Consider the following 21,242-nt stretch of genomic DNA (forward strand, 5'->3'; position numbering starts at 1 on the left):
GGAGGACAGTCAGGGATGTGTGTTTCCAAAATGGTTTTGATTTATTTTCATTGCTCAGTTTGAGTAGTGGGTTGGCCTGTAACGTGGAAAAAATAAAATCAGTTGGGGTGGCGAGAAGGCAGAGGAAGGATTTGCTTGGAAGGGAAATTATTTCTCTGGAATCCTAATAATGAAAGTGACCCTTTGCCCAGATAACCCTGGCACATCCGTGTGATACCATGTGAATTAAGTATTCCATCTTTACAGTCCGTTTACAGACTTGTATCTGCTGTCCAGAAAAGGTCAAGTGTGCTTTGTGGCTCTTCATCTTACACCCCTAATACAGTCCCCTGCTCCCCTGCATTAATTACGTGGTACTGACCTGGAGGTCTAATGGAACAGTTAAAACATGTCCTTCAGAATTCTTGATTTTGTTTAATTTTAAACAGATGGAATTGCTAAAAGTTGAAAGGTATGAGATTGTGTTTCTTGGGTGGTTGCAGCCAGTGACTTAACAATATCTAGCCCTTGAATTCCAAGAAATAGCTCATTTCAGGCCATTTGACCTTGGAAAGAATTGGGAAGTACAATATCTGTGTGGTTTAGGCATGGAATTCCACTTCTGTTCTTTCTTACTCAACCTGAATGTTGTTTTTTAAGAGCTTATGTTCAGCTTTTATGAGCTTATTTATGCAACTTTTCAGTTTTTAATATACCTTATGCCAGCTTGGTAATTGAAGCTGGTGATGTTTAATCATTATGGTGCAGTTCTGAATTCTACAGATTAAAAAGTGTCATAGCCTGAAGGCTTTAAAGCAAACTTGAACAAACTTGCAGAGGTTCTAGAAATCTCACTTTTGGAATGAGGTGATTTCTGAGGGCGGCTGAAGTTTACCAACCCTCAGAAGCTGTCTTCTCTTTTAAAGAGTTCTGCCTAACTTCCTAAGGAAGCAGAAGGTCCTTAGGTGTGTCTGCGCTATTAGAACCAGTTTTCAGCTGTTCAGGCTGAAAGTCTTATCTGATGTCTTCAGTGACAGACATGCAGAGAAAAGGTGCTTTGGCTCCCTGGATTAGGTGCGGGATTAGATGGTAATCCTTGTGGTAGCATCTACTTTATCAATAAATGTAGGCAAGTCCTGTAACCCTGCTTCCCTACCTGTGGACTGGAGCTATGTATCTATTTAATTGTTTGAACAGCCAATGGATAAATGTTATTTCAGGTCCCCAAAAACATAACTCTGAGAAACATTTTCTACTAGCAAAATTCTTTTGAAGTCAGTGGAGTAGTGCAAGAAAAAACCTTGATATTATTCCTCATCTATTTTCATACTTCTGTTTGGTGAGGCTTGAGTGAACAGAGTCCCAACCACTGGAGAACTGGTCTTTCCAGAGCTAAGTGCCTTTCACTGAGCTTCAGGTAAAGAAAGATTTGATTGTTTTTAATGTTTAAAGTAGAGAAGGTATGACAGAAGTGTTGCCATATGACTGTAACCAAGGTAGGGGGGTATGTCAGGGTATGGCAGAATGGACCTGGATTCCAAGTAGACTTCATTTCTGGTTGACCAAATATACTAGTTAGGAGTAGTTGTCCCTTTCCTACTACTCCAAACAGCCAGCATGGGTCAAGGGAAGCCCTGAGGTTATTTTTGACTGCATTGTCCTTAGTCAATCCTAGATTGCAAAAGGGCAAGAGGGGTCAAGTAATTCTTAAGGGCAGCTTGGGTACTTTTGGTTCTTGTGTGTAGTAAGAATAAACCTGTGCAAATAGGAACTTCTGAGGGGATATTTTTTTTTTTTTTTTTTAGCTTTTGCATAACTTTGAGCATGTTCACTTCTAAACGTTGTATTCACGCAGACTAATTTTGACTGCAGAAGTTAGTTGAAAGTAGCCTACTGTATACTTAGCAGTGCCTGAACAATTTCTCTGTGTGTGTAGTTTTAAAACCACTAAAATCTTTTTGTCTAAAGGTACCGATCTAAAGAACATTGTGAATTGCTCTAGGATGGCTGTTTGATTTTTTTTTGTGAGCTTTATGAACATAGCTGCACTAAACAATGGTGGTTTGTTTATTTATTTATTTCAAACTTTTCAGACTCTGCCATGTTTGGTTCGAATGTGTAGTAAGGAAAGACTGCTGGAGGAGCGAGTAGAAGGAGCAGAAACACTGGCCTATTTGATTGAAACAGATGTGGAGCTCCAGAGAATTGCCAGCATTACCGACCACCTCATTGTCATGCTTGCTGACTACTTCAAGTATCCCAGCTCAGTGAGTGCAATCACTGATATCAAGAGGGTATGTTTCCTTACCTACTTCTGAAGCTTTGAAGAATGTGCAAAAGCAATAATACATGGGCTCAGGATGGTTTGTTTGGGTTTTTTTTCTATTTAAACCTTATGTCTGAGTTCCTCAATAGAAAGGTGACCAGAGGTCCAGCAGGACTTGATTCCTGATGCATGCAGTCCCCAAGTCTTTCCTCGCTCACTGCTTTTTCTGGAGCCTGTATTATCCAAACTGAAGTTGTTGTGTATATCTGGACTCCCCACCCTGTAAGAAGGATTCTGCCACTCTTCTATGTCAAAGATAAGAGAGATGGCCTATGGGTAGCTTAATATAGTTTCACCATACAAGTTTCATGACTTTTTCCAGAGATAGCAATGAAGTACCAGAGTGCGACATCTGTCATGTTTCTCCTTTGCAGAGTTTGAAAGGCTTACCTTCAGGAACAAGTACATTTCAGCTTCGTAAGAGATAATAGTCCATGAGATGAGAGATTGATTTCAATTCTTAGGTCAGGTTTGTGAAAAGTGTTAAGTTCAGAGATGGTTCTGTTCTGTTAAATCAGAAGAACATGTGGATATCATAGTATTTCCTATTATGAGTTATCTGCACTTGCAAGAGGTTGGATAAACAGGGACCAAATATACCTTGGAGGCTTAGTTTGGTAGGTGTTGTACTAGGACTTCTCATCCGTGAACTTTTTCTTTTACAGGTTTGCATACACTTTCCAAAGCACTAGTGGATCAGTCAACCTTAGAAGCCAGATTGCTTTTATATTCCACATAGAGAAATATCCATTGCCTATTCCCTTCTCTTCTTACCAAGTCTGATTTTTAGAAAATACCCCCAAAAAATGGATTACAGAGCCTTGATTTTTCTCTGAAGCTAGGCCAAGAAGTAAACTCACTTCTCAGACTTTTATTGAATGGGATTGATTCTGTGTATAGAGCTGCCTTGAATTCTATGTAAAAATGCAAATGAAATATAAGAGAATAGTTGTAGTATAAAATTAAGTAAGCAGAAGAAAGTTTAGCAGCTGATTGGGGAGTAATGGACATTGGCTGTAGCACCAGAAATATTATTAGGTTCCAAATGTGAGTGGGGCAATTATAAATATCATGACATTGATTTGGGTGTTCAGAAAGTCTGTAAAATTAGTCAGCTGGGAAGCCAGGGTGCTTACTTTGTAAAAATGCTTCAAATTATACCTCGTAAGGTAAAAACTACATGAGTGAGGACTGCTGAACAGATTACTTGTCTGTTTTAAATATTTTTTTAACAAAGGTATAATACATTCTGCTCTAACATAGCTGCACCAGAGAGAATTACTCATACAGCTTAATTTTTGACAGTTCTTTTATTTCAGTGCTTTGCTGCTTAATACTAGCATTTTTCTGGCATTTTCTGTAGACTTTAAATATTGCATCATTTTGTGGAACCCTTTGGTGTACAGAGTTTTGAGGGCAGTCAGAATCATTAGAATTATTCTCGTTGGAAAGAATGTGAGGAGGTCTGAAAGTCTTAATTTTCTATTGAAAGCAGGGTCAATCTTGAGTTTAGATGAGCTTGCTCAAGGTTTTGTCCAGTTGGCTTGTGAAAACTGCTAAGAATGGAGATTAAACAACCTCTCTGAGCTATCTGTTCCAAAGTTTGACTATTCTAATGGTCGATTTTTCTTTCCTATATCCAGAAGGAATCTCTCCTGTTTCAATTTTGACTATTGTCTGTCCTTCTCTTGCTGTGTGCACCTACATAAAGAGTCTGGCTCCATGTTCTCTGTAATCTCCTTGTAGGTATTGGAGGGCTGCTCCTAGGTCTCCACTCAGCCTTCTCTTCTCCTGGCTGAACAAGCCAGGGTACACCCCATCTGCTCCTCCAGGTCTGCTCTCATGAAGTCAGGGCTCTATGCTCTGCTCCGTGCCTTTCTCATGCCTCTCAGGAACTTGAACACCACTGTTCTATGATCCCTATAGCTTAGTGCTCCCATTAATTATCATACCCCCAAGCAGTTTTTCCTGATCCGTGAGCAGCCTATCCAGTGGTACATCACCCTAATTCACCCCTCTAACACCTGTGTTAAGAAGCTACCTTCCAGAAACCTAGACAGCTTGCACCCTGCTGTATTGCCTTTACAGCAGAAGTCAGAAGTTAACATCCACCTTAAGATGGAGACCCTGTGATTTAGAGACCAGCTTTGGTTCCTGCTTTTGCTTCAGTTCTCTTGATAAAACTTCCCTTGAAATCCCCTCCCAATTCTTTCACTTCTCCTGGCTTGTTCCTGTAAGTTTCTGTTGGGTAAATAAGAATAGGTTTTGCCTGAATATGGTCTGGATAGAGTTGTAACTTTATAGAAGTGTTTTGGCCTCAAATTGTGTAAGTTGACTTTACCTGTAATTCAGCAGAGAAGTTAGACATATTCTTGACTTCTGTTATTGTATTCAGTTGGTAGACATGGACATTGGCTAATGGAACAGCAGTCCATTTGTGTTTCTGGCTGCCCTTGGTGTGGTCGACAAAACCCCAGTGGATAAGCACTAGTTTACAACAAATAAGAAAATAACACCTGTAATTTTTTAGTGTCTAAATTTGATATCTGTGCTTTATTTAAATAGCTTGACCATGATTTGAAGCATGCCCATGAACTGCGCCAGGCTGCTTTCAAGCTCTATGCTTCCCTGGGAGCAAATGATGAAGATATCCGAAAAAAGGTGAGCCTGTGAAAAATGATAGCAGTCAGGCAAAGACATAGCTGGAGGTTGGTCTGAAGGGCAGTGCAAGAATTTCCACTCTTCCATCCCTTTTTTCATTGTGGTATAAGTAAGTTGAAATAAGAAGGCTCTCTTTCTATTATGTTGCACTTTCTTTGCATGGGATTTGAACAAAAATTCATGTCTTGCCATAACAAAATATAACAGTAAAGTTTATTTATGTAACCATCTTCACAGTGATGAGCTAGAGTCTCACAGTAAGTTGTCATTCAACATGTTGAGGTCCTTGCTGCTCGTAAGCTGTGCAGGGATATTGTTGTGGCATATGTGTAATTTTTGAAACCTATGTTCTGAGGGACAGACTATACCTCTTGTCATGTGTTCTATTATAAAACAAACTTTTTTCCCAAAAATAAGCCCTAGAAAGTCTAATCATACTGGGAAACAAAGTAAAAATTTGTTCCATGATTCTGAAGTGACCAAGGGGGCTTGCACTGTTTTAATAAAGCAATTGGTGTGAAGGAGAACAAACTCTTCTTGGACATCACAGAGAAGAGATTGGCTGGTTAGAGCACTTGTATAGTTAAAAATTTGTGCGGAAAGTGGAGGGAAACAAAACAATGAATAATTAAAAGCAGCTTTTTTTTTTTTTTAAATTAAACATGGAGTTGCTTTGTCAAACAAAAATGGCAGGTACAGGAGGCAGGAGAGTTTTCTGAGTTTATTTGTTGGTTAAAGCAGAAAAACAAAAGGAAGAAAGAAGTGGAGAGGAAGGAGGGAGGAAAACACAGCACTGAAAAGATAACTAGCAGGAAGCTTTATCAATGGGGAACCATTCAGGATCTCCAGAATTCAAACCCATAAATTTCTCTTTTGTTGCCAGGTTAACGTCTTTAGTTAATAGTAAGGATCCTTCTTCTACATATCAAAGCATAATTTTTAAAAAGTGGTGGGTGTGTACATGACAAAGTTGATTTATTATACAAAAGCCATCTTTCATCTTGGTATTAACTCCCTTTTATCCTAGTTTTAAGTGCTTGTGCTGGCCATGTCTAAATACAGCAGATGAACTACTATGTATTTTTTTCCACATAGCTCCACAGCATGTCTCTAATCTGTATGTATTGTGTGCACTCACACATGCTCTCTTTTGTTTTAATATGACATTACGGGTAATTCATGTATATATAAAACCCTCTTGTTCCTCAGTGATTAATAAAATCATTTTGAAAGCAGTAGTGGAGCATAGAATGTAGATGTTTTTTTCTAAATTGTATGTAGATACACACTACTTTCCACTTAATCTGGGAAGAGAATGTAGCTTGCTGGTTTTAGCTACAGTTTTTATATGCAATATTTAAAATGTTGCAGACAAAAAACCAACAACCCATAAATGCTCATATTATTTTATTCCTTTTTATTCCTATAACATTAATTCCTTTTTGCTCCAGATCATTGAGACCGAAAATATGATGGACCGTATTGTTAATGGCTTGTCTGAATCTAGTATCAAGGTGCGATTAGCTGCAGTCAGGTAGGAGGCTTTTCTGATTCATGCAAATACTTTTGTCTTGTCAAAGTCTGATGCTGCACTTGCTAGAATTTCTGCTAATTTTTCAAAAGCTAATCTGAAGTCATTTTTACTGTTGGAAAATTTGTTGGGGAGGGGGGCGGGGAGTTATACTGGATGAGTATAATATTTTATTTTTGCTATTTACAGTCTACTACTTACCAAATTCTAAGCTGAATCTGTGTGTAGAAGCAACATATATATTACAGTGAGTGTGTGTGTTTCACAATGAAGGGTTCTTTTCCATTATAGATGTTTGCACAGTTTGTCCCGTTCTGTACAGCAGCTCAGGACAAGTTTTCAGGATCATGCTGTATGGAAACCTTTAATGAAGGTAAGTAAAGAAAAGTCAAGTCTCAACTACCGAAGTTCTCTGTTCCATTAAATAAGTATATGGTGTCTGTTCAATTTGTAGGCCTTTCTGTAGAATCAGAATAGAAATTACGTAGGAATCAAAATTCCATGACCTTCTCCTAAGAGAGTTGTAAATAAACAAAAGCCAAGCAGCAACAGAGAGGACTGTGGTCCTGAGTGATCAGTGAGTGAGGATAAGTTATCCCTAATATTTACATAGGCCACTAGGAGGACTACATCTCCTTTAACTTCATGCTCAGACTAGATTGCACAGTTCAGACTTGGTCTATAAGCCCTACAAGAGAATTTAGATCTGAGTTTTCTCCTGTAATTCTCTACCTTCTAGATCTCATTGCAGATTCTAAAACTGAAGCCAAAGAGCTCAGCAAGACTTCTAAAAAGACACATTTTAATATAATGCAATTATCCACAAGATTAAATGGGATCAAAGTGTGTAAGGTTATATATCATCTCTCATCCTGTAATGTGACTGTCATTAAGTTCAGATAAATAAACCAGTTTCTCAGTTTCAACATCTTTTAGACCTTCAAAATGGGGAACAGATGAGGTCTGCTAGCAAGAAGCCTGACAGCTTAGGCAGCATAGACATCTATGACAATCACCTGCAGTGAACTTGACTCTCTATTCAGAAGTAAAATAGCCAAACTGGAGAAAGTGTTGTTGGAAAAAATGAACTTATGAGCCTGATAATGAGGCAGTTATATGAGCTGACTGTGCAAAGCTTCACTCAAGAGCCTAGAAGGAAGTAGAGGTTCAGGAGATCCTTCAGTTATTTCTAGTGATCCAGAGATTTCAGTACATGAAAGATAACTGTTGGGCATATTACTCAGTGACAGTGTATTCATGCCTGATTTTCTCTGTTCTGCTCATGTTCTAATTCTCACAAGTTATGGACTCAAGAAAACTTGACTCACTAGTTATCCTCCACTCTGGCCATCTTGATGGCTGCAGCGCAAGAAACTTTCTCAGCCTTTTATGTTGCTTGCATGAATTAGAGGCCCTAAAGTATGTCTGCTTTTTTTTCTACAGTTTCATGATAGAAATGATGGGGAAATTGTTTTCTGACAATACACTTATTACAAGTTAAGCATTCGTCCTTGAATTGGGCGTGTGAGTTGTGATACTAATCCATGGGTGTCTAATTCATTACTCTTATTGGGAGGTCAAGGGAGATCTGTCTGTGCAGGTTTTTGCTATCAGTATAGCATAATAATCCCATGATTCAGGACTCATGATCATCACCTGAAGGGGCTTGGAGGGAGTGGTTTGAATTTTTTAAGAGTCTGTGAAAGGCCAAACATGAAAACATCAAACATTTATAAATGTAAAACACAAAAACGACAGGATTGCTTGAAGAAGCATAACTATCATAAAAGGAGAGCCATGTGAAAAAAACCAAATGTAGATGTCAGACTTCTGTGTAAACGCAGCTGCTGGCAGTTGTTAATTTTGATTTGTATTAAATAAGCTGAAGTCAGAAACCTGTATGTTCATTCCAAAACATCAAGAATTATTCTTAATAGAAAAATAAAAGTAATATTAAATAAAGATAAATTCATTTTCAGTCTAGATTAATAACAACTATGTAAGTCCTTTCTCTCTCCCCTAGCATGTGTAACTGTATAAGCCGTGGAAGATTAATGCCTAAAATATAGGGCTTACATTTATGTACTTTAGTGCAAGCCACTGTAAATGCAGTAATTGTTAATGTTTGCAGTTTGCTTGCTGCTCTGAAACAAAAGGTGGTACAGAACAACCCTTCTATGTTGCCTTTCTTTGCTGGAGGAGCAGTTGTATCCTCCATGCCTATTTCCTTATTGAGTTTTCTCAGAACATGCAAGGGAGATGCTCTGTTTAAGAATGGCATGTATTGGTCCTGCTGGAGATCCAGGCACAGATAAGAGAGTATAACTTGTTCCAGGCTACTTGCTTTTCTGAAAAGATAGTCATGAGGAAATTTGCCATGTTGTGCTTTGCATGAGGTACAGAAGTGTTGAGGAGGCTCCTCCTGGAGCTTCCTTCTCTTTTCTGTAAATCATGACACAGAAGTACACTGCAGGACACAGCCTGCTCTCTGAGAGAATGGCTGCAGGGCTAAATTATAACTGCCAGCACATCTATGCTTTTCAGAGTGGGGATCTGTTCCCACTGATTTCTTTTAAATTGGACCTGAAAACTGTCAGATCTGGCTTCTGTGAAATAACTTTGCATTGCTCCAGCTTGTCATGTAATGTGTATCATCACATTGAGTTGAATGAGCACTGTCTGGATCTGCATTGCTAGCATCAAAGCATCTCCTAAAGTATGGAATATAAAAGTGCAGCATAATCATAGTTTTAAAATGATCCCTCCCTTATCCTACTAGTTAACAGAGATTTCTCATTCTCCCCTTTGTGACTGCAGGTTTTACAGAATGCTCCAAATGAAATTCTCATAGTAGCATCTTCCACGCTATGCAATCTACTTCTGGAATTCTCTCCAAGCAAGGAGGTTAGTATTTATCCAGAAACAAGTGGAGGTAACAGACAAAAGTTACATTATACAATAGTTCAATAAACATAAAGATATCTTAATTGGTAGCCACTGCTTGTGAAGCATTATAGAACTGTAATGTTAGGCAGACTGTATCACTGATAGCTTGTGAATAATAATTAAAAAAAAAAAAAAATCATCTGTTTACAGTGCTGTGAGAGTTAATTATGGTTGAATAGTTAAATGTAGTCTCTAAAGAAAGAAGTAGACATGAAATCTCGGAGTTTTTTACTTGTAAAATGCTATTATCTAAGAAATTCATAAGCAAGAAGAAAACAAACTGATAATTGGCAATATGATCCATTGTCTTAGAGAATTAATGCTATAATCTTGAAAATGCTGGCATAGCTGATTCTTGTGGTTTTTATTGTTCTTGACTGAACGATAGAGGATATCTGTTCTTGAATTCTGCAATGTCTGTATTTCATACAGATCATACATACCTATCAATACTTCATAGCACTGGAACAATTCCCTAAGTCTTAAATATTTCTTAACTATAGAAAACATTTGCAAGATTTTGGTATATGTGGGCTCCTGTGGGGCACTTTGGATTACTTTGGTTTGATCAATTGATCTTGATGGTTTTAGTCAGGCCTGTGAGACAGAAAATTACCTGAAATAATGCCAAGCAGAGTTCACTGGCCCATGGGCTTTCTTGTTCATACGGCAGGTCACAGTCAGTGTAGTGTTTCCACTTAAATTGGATTGAAATATTGAATTTCCTGTCGGGTCACATGGTTCATGTAAAAAGCATCATTGCCAAAAGAAAATACTGCTGATGGAAAATGAAGGAATATTTATAAATGTTAGGTTTGAAAGCATCTATAAGCTATCTGGTATTTATTTGATGTATCACCTTTTTTTTTTCCTACATAGTATTTTGAAAATTGCATGTAAACTGCCAGTCACTTCAGTAAATAACCAAAGCTGAGGTGGATCTGTATTTTACCATGTAAAAGAGCTGAGTCAAAACCAATTTTGGAATGTTTCCCATCTGCTGTGGCTGTGGAGAAGTCCGTAGGAGCCAGCCAGCTACTGGGCTTGTGGAGAAGTCACCGGCAGCTTATTGCAGTGCACAAGCACTTGGGACCAGGTGAACTTTGGCACAAACTGCTGCCTGGTTCCATTATGGCCTTGCTGCTCTTCAGTGAGATGAACCTGTTCCTATGAAGTGCAGCCGTTTCCACACATTCCTGTTTTCTGATGAATTCAGCCCTTAAGTGGGTTAAAAACCACACAACTTCCCCAAAACTCAGATATGTTCAATTATTCACTGCTTTTGAAGCAGTAACTTCAGGAAGAAAGGAATACCTTACAAACTAGAGCAGCACTAGTCATTGGATGAATCCTTTCAGCATACGAGCTCTTCAGGTCTTAGATACAACTAGTAACCTTCAAATTCGGTTCAGGTTGAAAGCAGTTGTTCCAAATTTAACTTTCATTACATTAATCAGTTTGAAAGAAAAGGTGCTTGTATTCATCCTGTCATTTAAAAATGTGATATTACAAGGTTTTGCATTCCAATTTGATCATCAAGAATGGTCTTCAGTCATCTTTATTGTGCTGAAGTTTTTCTGTTGGATTTTAGTTTGGTCTGATTACTAAACATGAAGATTAAATGTCAAGACAGATATCAAGTAGCTACCATTCTCCATAATCTCTTTTAAACAGTCACAAATGTCCCACTTGATACTGAAAAAGATGTCCTTGCTCAAGGAAGACAGTGTTTTTGGAGAGCAGTCCCAAGCTGAAAGTTGTTGGGGAAAACATTTGCTTGTGTGTGTGGCGGATATGTGTATAGTATCACAGCAGTATGTGTGTATGGCTGTGTATATACATGTGTACACATATGTGGATACACATGAGAATGAAGCCATCTTGACTTGAGGTTTTTTTCATAAAAAAACTGCCTTTTAATGCTCATGAATATAGGGTATGGCTCGGCCAGTTCATGTGAGTGGACTGGACATGTTGTAAACTCAAGAAATAGATATAAGCAAGACTTTTCTTATTATATTTACATTTGTCTAGACGTGTAATTAGTCTAAGTAGTGTTTTAAATATTTTTTTTTTCCTCCCATTCATTTTAGCCTATTTTAGAATCAGGAGCCATAGAACTTCTATGTAGTTTAACACAGAGTGAAAATCTTGCCTTGCGAGTGAATGGCATTTGGGCTTTAATGGTAAGTAGAACACACTGATGAAATACCGCTTGTGATTTTGCTTCTTAAAAAGTTTGTGAATGTAACTTGAAGTCATCAGTTGTTATTAAAAATAACATAGCTGAAATCTGGCTTGTCTTTCCACCTAACTACAGAAGGAAAACAGTATCAGCCTGGAACACTTCATCAATTAGTCCTTAAAATAAAATAAACTCTTCAGTTCTGATACCAGTTTGGTTGCCAGGATCATTCAGGGAAACAGTTAAGTAGCGTCAGTAGCATGCCAGGGGACAAATAAAAGCAGGTAGTAACCAGATCAGCCGTAAGACTGTGTGGAAATTTAATTCACTGTGTAGCAGTTCCTCGTAAATTAGAACCTTTGCAAGATTAATTTTAGCAAGCATATATGCTTGCAGGTAATAGTCTACTAAATGAGTAAAAGCCCAAGTTTAAGGTAAAAAAATAAAGCAAAAAAAATTTGTCTCTTTCAGAATATGGCGTTTCAAGCGGAACAGAAGATCAAATCAGACATCTTACGAGGTCTGAGTACAGAGCAGTTATTCCAGTTGCTTTCTGATTCCGATGTAAATGTTCTGATGAAAACTTTGGGACTGCTCAGGAATCTTCTATCTACTCGCCCAGTAAGTAGAGCTGGAGACAGACCTTCTGAAAGCTGATCAAACATGCAGACAATACAAATTAATTCTTAATCTTTTTTGTAAGGCAAGTTATTTTTCTGTTTAATATTAATGTTTGATATATTGCTAAAACTGAAGCCTTTGCATTTATCCAAGTATCTGTAACCAAATATACAAATCAGTGTAAGAAAACATTTGAAAGAATTCTCTACATCCACTGAAACTTTGTAATTATTATCAAATACAGAGCTAGAGAGTTACATTTAATGTTCAATTCCATTGCATTTAGCTGTCAGCAAAATTATTTTCCTAACAGTCTTTCTGTGAAACTTGTCCAGAACAACAATAAGAGGGTTGCACTGTTGAGTCAATGTGTGGAGAGGCACATGTCTTAAGGATACCTGTGTTTCTTCTTTCTTGACACCTGAAATATTTCTGTTCTTATCCAACTATATAGATAGTACCGGCTTTTTGAATTTGACTGTGGCACTGTGCACTTACAAAATGCATACGTTCATTTTACACACTGAAATAAAATGGTTTGAAAATGTAAGCCCATGAATTGTTTTTGACAGGGAGAAAGAGATATTGGTGGAGGAAAAGAAAGGGGTAATCCCCTGTGAAGAACAGAGGGAAAACATGCAGCAAACATTTGGCAAGCCAACATTTTTGTGGGGGAAAAAAACCACGAAGCCTCTACTGTGCATTTATCACGTATTGTGTTTCTACCATAAAAAGGTCACTGCAAAAAATCTTCTGATATTTGTACTCGTTGAGTCTCAATAAGCTTCATAGAAAATTAGCTCTGTCTTAATGTGAAAAGATATTTAATAACCAGTCATTCATTAAGTTCACCCTGAGCTCTGACAGCAGAGTCTCATTATCACTTAAGGTGTTCTTCATCTGAAACTACGTCCCAGCTTCACCTACTTTCTGTAGTATGTTTTAGAGCCAGAACCAACCATTCTCATTTTCTACCCAAAACTCACTCCAGAATAACTCATCCAGCAGCTTTTGAATGAAGTCTCGTTATTAGCAATTTTAAGAAGTCCTACAAGAATCCCTAATGTCTTAAAAAACTGTAGTTGCCATGTGCTCTCTGGTGGCTGTTTGCTGTCACTCTTGGGTTTTGCTATCAGTTAATCCAGTAGATCTAGTTTCATCTTTTTCTGTTACTCCTAATGATCAATTTTATTGTAGTATAGGTGTTTACAGTCTGTGATCAAATGACCTTTTTACCTGTAAGTCTTTTAACTTGAGACAATTTTCCTAGATGATAAGTAATGTGTATGGCTTATTTCTCTGAACCCTCTCAGACTTTTGAAATGTGGCTATCGGACCTGGTCACAGTGTTCCAGAAAGAGTAGCAAATACCAGATAAGAAACCTCAGTTTTCTTACCCCTCTCTGATATCCCCCTGTTATCAGAAGAGAAGTGGTTCTTTGTAGCTGCAGCATCATACTTAGAGCTTGGGTCCAGCAGGATTCAGTCTTCAGACTGGCCTCCATGCAATTGGGAAACCAGTGTCTTTTCTACAGGTTACAGTGAAATCAGAACCAAGGCCCATATCATGCTCTCTCAAACAAGACCAGGCTTCAAATGAAGAGGAATATTATGAAGTGTTTCTGCTGTGATAAATTCTTGGTTTTGGGAGACCTTGCTAGGAGCTAGGGTCTTTGTGCAATGTTGCTACTCTTAGAGTAATTCAAGTAGGAATGCCCCTTCTTTGTCTGGAAAGTTCTGCTGATTGTATTTCATCATTGCTTTGGCAGCACATAGACCACATAATGAGCACTCATGGGAAGCAAATCATGCAAGCAGTGACCCTCATTCTGGAAGGGGAGCACAATATAGAAGTCAAAGAGCAGGTACCCTTTTTTGTTTCATGTTGTCTTGACAGAATAAAATTTAAGAAACAGCTAAGAATGCTTGTTCTTCTCAACATGTCATCTTTGGGTTATGATGTGCTGTGAATATTTTACTGAGATCTGTCAGATTAATAATTTTAGTACCTACAAGAATGCTGCTCTTTCTAATGGATTATTACAAACATGTTTGAATTGAATTCAGAATGTTGGTTGGTTTTGGTTTTTTTTAAATGTAGGTTTGGTAAAAGGAGGGCACTGTATGTGAGAGCAGAAGAATTAAATCTAAGGCAGTGGCATGGCAGAAAGGGGACAGTAGGAACAAGGGAAGAGAAAGAAGCCAGTATTTCACACTGGGGAAGTGTCATGGTTATTTGCTCCAACAGCAGCCATTGGAGCAGTCAGTAATGAAGAATACCATCATCACTTGCCTTGCTGGCAGTAATACATGTTCTGCTGGGAGATGTGGTAACTTGGCTGTTCTTGGGTGCCTGCAGGAGCCAGCAGCGATTAGAAGAGGAGAGGCACTAGCAGGGAAAAGAGCATGCTGATGTAGCCCAGGAAAAAGGGGGGGGGGGGACGACGACATGCCCTGACAAGAAAAGCAATATGCAAGAGGAAAGGGAGAAGCAAAGAGGAGATGGCCAGTAGGGAAAAGCATTCCTGGCTTGGTGGCAGCATAAGGGGGCCAGTGTACAGGGATACCTACTGCGGGGATGCTAAAGCAAAAGTAAGAGGATAGATGGGCAGAATTTGGCTGATGACCATCTTGTCTGTCACAAGAGTTAAATTGGAGAATGCTGTTTCTTCTTCATACAGGGCATGTGGTGATGAAGAATGGGGGCAGCAAGAAGCTGTGGGAGATTCCAGAGGATTGCTTTGGTTAGGATGGATATGGGTAGCAAACAGCATGGCAAATAAGTGTAAAAATGCAGCTAAATCCAGACTGGTCTAAATCTCTGCTCAGTGAAGAATGGGCTGAAGGCAAACAGGCCTTATATGGCTATTTAAGTGCAAAATTAGAAAAGAAAAAAAAAAAAGACTCTTAGCAAGTTTAGTGATACCATGGTTCTGAAACAGCTGAGGATTAACCAGTTGTGTCTTTCTAAATAGTTCTTCCTGAAAAAGCTCTAGTGACAGGAATGGCCTTCATTGCAATAGAAGGTTATTTACCTTGCCAAGCCTCTCAGAATTATTTTGGAGAATAAGTGTACCTGAGAAATACTCTTGGAAAGGGCTAGTGGACTAGGGTTGAATGTAACCTTTAGGGTTTGGGGCCTTTCTACATAGAGCACTTTCTTTGTCCCTGTGGTGTGATCAGCAGCTTGCTTTTAATTCAGAATGAAGTCATGCATCCAGTACTGCCTACGTGCACACAAGGGCCCATACTTCTGGCAGGACAGTGCTTATCACTATCATTGACTGGCTCATCAGTATGTAATTAGCAGCTTGGAAGTAATCCCTGCAACTGCTGACATGAACGCAGTGCAGCTTAGACATGGGCATCACACAAATGCTGATCGTTCTCCAGTGTCCTCTGGTAGTCATCCCTGCATGTCCAGAAAAGATGGTTAAGTTCTTCTACAACTCTTTGGGAAAGAATTTGTAGAGCATCTCCTGGTGCCTCCTGAGGACCAGGAAAGCTGGCCTCTGCAAGTCTACTACATGTGCATGTAGTGCCAACATGGGCCTAGTTGCTTCAAGGTTATTCTGTAGCATGGCTTCTCTAATTTGCAGGAAATAACCAGATGTGTTAGTAGTTTGAGTTATCTCTGCAGGTAAGATGTGTGATTAGACTTGTTGGGGAAAAAAAAAATTATTACTCTGCTAGATCAGCAGATAGACCTCTGTATTTCCTTTTCCTGTCCTGCAGAACTAGATGGATATGGTGGGTTTTTTTTCCCTAGCCACTGGTAAAGAATAGACTGTTTTATTTTCCAATGTATTTAATCTTTTCTATATGCTGTATATTTCCATGAGAGACTTAAAATTTTACTCACTGAAATGAATTAATGAATGATGAATGTTGCTTTTTATTTTAAAATGGCAATGACTGTTTGTTTTTTTTTGTTTTTTTTTTTTGCTGGGGCTGTTCAGCCACAGCTGTTAACTCTTTGGCATTGGCCTCAGATGCAAGCAAGCTGGAAACTCCATATTAAAGATATTAAAACTAATTAAAGAAATTGTTTGTCATAAGTTCAGAGCTGTCAGGGAAACTATAAATCATGGCATGTGATCTGTGGCCAAATAACAGTTTTTCTCTCTTTCAGACATTATGCATACTTGCCAATATAGCAGATGGAACAACAGCAAAAGAACTGATTATGACCAATGATGACATCCTGCAGAAAATCAAATACTACATGGTATGGGGAATTTCTCTTAAAGGTTTTATGTTGGTCTTTTGCGGGAACGAAAGAAAAGAGGGTATTTCAGCATTTTGTCTTGTAAATTATTCACTATCGTGCTTAACTTACATATACCCAGTTGTGTTTAAGAAATCACGTAGTGCAGTTCTATATGGCAGAGGTGTACTGAGGATCTGATTAAAAAGAAAATCCAGTCGTTATTTCCTGTAAGAATGTTACAGTGACTTAAGTAATACCTGTAACAAATCTACATGGAAAATGTTTCATGATCTTGGAAAAGGCATATCTTGTAGACCTCAATAAATATTTGGAAGGAATTGAATGCTACTCAAGTGTTTTATGTTATGGCACTATCTTTGAGAGAAGTTGTAGATAAGAATTAGTCCCAACTCTGCTACCTTATTTATTACAGGACTGCCAAAATGTAAGTCTGAGAATTTCCGAGTTTCTTCTTCTAAACTTGAGTACTATTTTTCTATATTTAGAGTCATTCAAATGCTAAACTTCAGCTTGCTGCCATGTTCTGTATATCTAATCTCATATGGAATGAAGAAGAAGGTAAGAAAGCATCATTATTAATGCATGTACAAGTTACTATCCTGATCAAAAGGCTAATGTTACATAGTAATCAATATTTGCAATGCACAGCACAGTGGGATCCAAATCATAAAGGGAGACATCATTATAGGTATAATATGGAATAAGTGAGAGTGGTCAGGAGGACATTGAGGAAAGTGTAGAGAGCTGTTCTGGGGCAGGAAGGGGAGACACAAAAGAGTGTCAGTAAATAGGAGTTGGTGAGAGTCACACTGGGAGGTTTCCACCTGTAGCATTTCTGTAAAATCTGGAAACAATTGGAGTGAAAGAGAATCCTAATAAGAGAGCTTCCAAGTCTTAAGGAGGTTATGGAAACTCATTGTTGGAGGGAACAGGTTCACTGGAGAGGATAAATGGATTAGAAAGGGGATTTGTTGAAAAGAAATTTTCCCCAGCATGGATGACTTGAACGGGTTGGGCGGCAAGACTCTGAAACCAGTCAAAGGACTTGTGGGTGGAACTGGAAGGAACGGCGAAGGCATTCTGTAAGAAGAGTTGTAGACTGGAACAATGGAAGGTAGCCAGGAGGGAGCTGAAGGATGCTGTTGCACAGAAAAATGTGTGTTTGTGTTGAGGGGTGGAAAGGGCAGATAGAGACAGCAGTGTGGAGCTGGAAGAAATGGCGAGGGAAGGAGTGTTGGGAGCTGGTGTGCTTTGAGGAATGGTGGGGCTGGGAGGAGGACTTTCCTAGATGGATGATTTATAGACCCTCAAGTTGACCATGCTGCTCTTCAGCAAAGAAATCAGTGTCTCTACTTAGTTTTGGTTTTTTTCCCTACTGTGTAACTTATTCCACATCTCTTGGATCACAGAGCTTCATTCAGTGTGTGACACCTGGTTATGCTCCTGGTGGCTTTCTGCTCATTATCCTGGCATTATACAGTGCTACAAGTCAGACTTAAAAACATACCTCCAGTTGAATGTTCTCTACATCCAAATCAGAGAGAAGAGAATAAACCAACTGAAGTCAGGCTTCTTACTTCAGGATAAAATGTGTTCAGATTTTTGCCTTCAAAATTTTCTTTTCTTTAACTATATGCACACAGTACAAAAAAAGAAACTAGAGCTCCCTTGGGAAGTAGCCATAGCTGAGGGAGTTTTTCCATTGCTGTGTTCTAACTGAACTGTGTTCCATACCCCTCCTTTAAGCTGGTTTCTGCTACCACTCCTTTCTTCTGTTCTGCAGACATTTATTTTTGGTGGTATTCCCAACAATGTGATTTATTGTTGTAGGTTCACAAGAACGACAAGATAAACTACGAGACATGGGAATAGTAGATATTCTACATAAATTGAGTCAGTCATCGGATCCAAATCTGTGTGACAAGTGAGTATAAAGAAAAATCCAAAAAGAAGATTAGAAGGAGCTCTCTGCTTTTGATTAAAAAAGTATCTTTTTTTGAAATCTTTTGATTATAGAAAAATTCCCCAGAAAAACTGTCTATCATTGCACTGAGTTTTACGGTGTATAAAGAAATTGTGATGAACACTTATTTAAAGAGCAGGTTTTGTATTGCTCAGGAGTAACAAATTTTACTGAAATTCTCAATAGTATAGAATAACTACACTTAAGATCTTCTAAACCAGTGGAGGGTCCTCTCTGAAATCTCACTGATACAAAAATATTTGTGTAAACCTTGGACTAACTAAGTTCCACAGGATTGGAACAATGATAAACCATCACATAACACTATGAATTAAAAAGATAATACAGGATCACCACTGTTGTTAATTAAATTCTTTTAAGCTCAACAGTAACTTTTCACATATCTATTCTGTATTGGTATTATAGTATCTACACAGATCATCTAGCTTCTTCACAAACACCTATAACTGAAATAGCTAATGACAGTTTCTGGTTTTTTGTTAACTTTTTGCAATTATCCCACCTACAGTTAGTAACAACTCATATTTCTTTCATGAACTAAAGGAGATGATCTGATTTTTGGAAGAGGTCATACACACAGACAACACAACTCCAAAACTGTGCAGTGTTTTAAAATGCATGAAATTTGGGGTTCTTGTTTTTATGAAGGATATTCCAGTGTTCTTGGACATCCTTGTAGTAAAGCTAGGACTTCTCTGTTTAAAATCTATGCCAAAGTATCAGTATTGAAGGTGATAATCAGGAACATATAGCAGGCTCAATAATAATAATTGAGCAGGCTCACAGAAAATGATGGAAAAGCTAAATAGTGTTTTCAAACAGTGAGAAATAGGAATAAAACTTACAGCAGTGAAAATACTTTCTGGTAAATGGGCCTTGCTTGTCAACACTTAAGCCTTGGTTTTAAGAGACAGGGAGCTGATTGTGCTTAGCACTGTTGCAAGTCACTGTCCCTCCTGTTCCTTCTGGCCACCTGCTCCCACTGTTTACCCTATCCCAACTCTGCTTCATCAGCCCCCTCTATGAGCTGATATGACTTGTGAATGTAGCTGGAAACTTGGAAGAAAAAAAATAAATCTTCCTCTGGTTTGCTGAGTTGTATTGGATCTTGAAAAAGTCTGTCAAGGTCATGCTAGCATGGTTGGGAGGTGTGGGGCACAAAGGAAGAGCAAAGCTGCTCACTTCAGGTGGTAGGAAACACTGAATTAGCTGAAGTGATGATGAAACTGTAACCCTACACTTTTGGGAGGTGTTTTTTTCTTAACAAAAATGTTACACAATGTTAGATTACATAAGTTCCATTATTACGCTGGCTGTTGCTTCTTTTTTCCCCTCTCGCATCATTGTATGTTTTTGGTAGGGCCGGTATTCCTCACAGAACTAATGTATTTCTAGTATGTTCTGAGTTGTCACACCCCTTTCATTTCTCAGCTCAAAGACCTGCTTTTCGTGGTACATCTGTGTTACAGAAAAGTAATTGCTCTTAGCAAGTATTGCTCTTAAGGGTTTTTTATAAGGTGTGTTGATAATGAGGTTCAATATACGTCTTAAGCCCTACCATACTTGAAAGTTGCTCAGTTCATGGTAAGCATCTAATATGCTTGGTTAGATCATCTTATTCTTAGGTGCAAGGTGGATTCTTAAATTGTTAGAGCCCACGCAGAGCACTTCTGCACCATGGGCTAGATTCTTCCAAACTGAAGGAGCCAGCCACTCGGCTTCATTTTACTTCGCTCGTTCATCCTCCTTCTCTTGCTGGCACAATGCGTAGTCTTGTACATAAAGCTGTTGATGATAAAGCCAAACTCCAGTAATTAACAAGTTGTTCCTTTATTGCAGGGCGAAGACAGCACTCCAGCAGTATCTTGCATGATCAAAGGCTAATTGAATCTATGGACACCCCTCATGTCTGCTTAAGGAATAGCAGGAGATATTCCTGACTCCTTATATTTGCACAAGTCACCTTGGGCTGCATTTTTCTCAGGTGCAGGGAGCTGCTTTGCAGAAACAGTTTAAATGATCAGGTCTCCAGTGCACTTGAGAATTTTCTTGAGGTAGTTTCTTTACTCAGAGGACTCTTGGGGGGTTGTTTTGTTTTTTTGGGTTTTTTTCCTGAGCTACCTGGACTTTCGGATAGAACAATCAGTCATCATTTTCCTTTTGGGCCTACAATTTTCTGCTTTTGCTGCAGCCTGCGTGTGTGGATGTGTGTGGGTGTGCTCGAGTGTGTGGGTGTGCTTGGGTGAATGTGTGTGGGTGTGATACCTCAATTTTGTTTTTCCTTTTTTTGTGTGAAAATCTTTTTCTACAGGTTTTCAAGGGTTAACCATTGTTTGCTGTACGAATACTTCAATGAATTATATACAGTTTGAATGAAATGTTATTTAAAAAAAAACCAAACTGTTGTATCCCATAAAGTTTATTTTGAATTTTGAACAGATGAATGTTTTTAAGTAAAATATATGCATTTCTGAACTTCAGCTTAACTTACATTATACTTCCTTTTTAAAGAGAAAAATAGAGGGAGACACTAGACCCCAAATTATAAGCAGGGCATTCTGTACTGACAAGGTCCAAGAGTTTTTTTACCACCGTACAAGGTCACCTGGTACTGATGACGTGCTCAAATCCATGGAATGGGTCAACTGGATTGTTTTGGGTTTCTTTGTGTTTTAGAAGAAAAGCTCATACTTCAGAGTTAGCATGACTGTTGATTTTTCTGGAAAGGAACAGGTGGCTGCAATATCAGCAGGCATAAGCTATTGCTTTAGTAGCCAA

The 21,242-nt window shown here is 38.5% G+C and overlaps 1 protein-coding gene across 9 annotated transcripts in view; it reads left to right on the forward strand.

Moving 5' to 3' along the window:
- The window catches only part of ARMC8 (armadillo repeat containing 8), a 76,842-nt gene extending 55,969 nt beyond the window's left edge, over positions 1–20,873 (forward strand). For 8 of the 9 annotated variants that reach the window (XM_087738669.1, XM_087738671.1, XM_087738670.1 and 5 more), the window contains 12 exons: positions 2,073–2,273; positions 4,871–4,966; positions 6,418–6,500; positions 6,789–6,870; positions 9,315–9,401; positions 11,537–11,629; positions 12,100–12,249; positions 14,019–14,114; positions 16,382–16,477; positions 16,966–17,038; positions 18,311–18,404; positions 20,304–20,873. In XM_087738669.1, coding sequence (XP_087594795.1) covers positions 2,073–2,273; positions 4,871–4,966; positions 6,418–6,500; positions 6,789–6,870; positions 9,315–9,401; positions 11,537–11,629; positions 12,100–12,249; positions 14,019–14,114; positions 16,382–16,477; positions 16,966–17,038; positions 18,311–18,404; positions 20,304–20,337 — 1,185 coding nt within the window. In that variant the 3' untranslated portion in view covers positions 20,338–20,873. Of the gene's footprint in view, positions 1–2,072; positions 2,274–4,870; positions 4,967–6,417; positions 6,501–6,788; positions 6,871–9,314; positions 9,402–11,536; positions 11,630–12,099; positions 12,250–12,821; positions 12,985–14,018; positions 14,115–16,381; positions 16,478–16,965; positions 17,039–18,310; positions 18,405–20,303 lie in introns of those variants that run through there. The other variant, XR_015700316.1, reaches the window with a different exon arrangement.
- The last annotated feature ends 369 nt before the right edge of the window (positions 20,874–21,242 follow it).

This window comes from Nipponia nippon, unplaced genomic scaffold (assembly GCF_047370975.1).
Source record: "Nipponia nippon isolate SJK-2023a ecotype South Korea unplaced genomic scaffold, ASM4737097v1 scaffold_7, whole genome shotgun sequence".
Classification (NCBI taxonomy): domain Eukaryota; kingdom Metazoa; phylum Chordata; class Aves; order Pelecaniformes; family Threskiornithidae; genus Nipponia; species Nipponia nippon.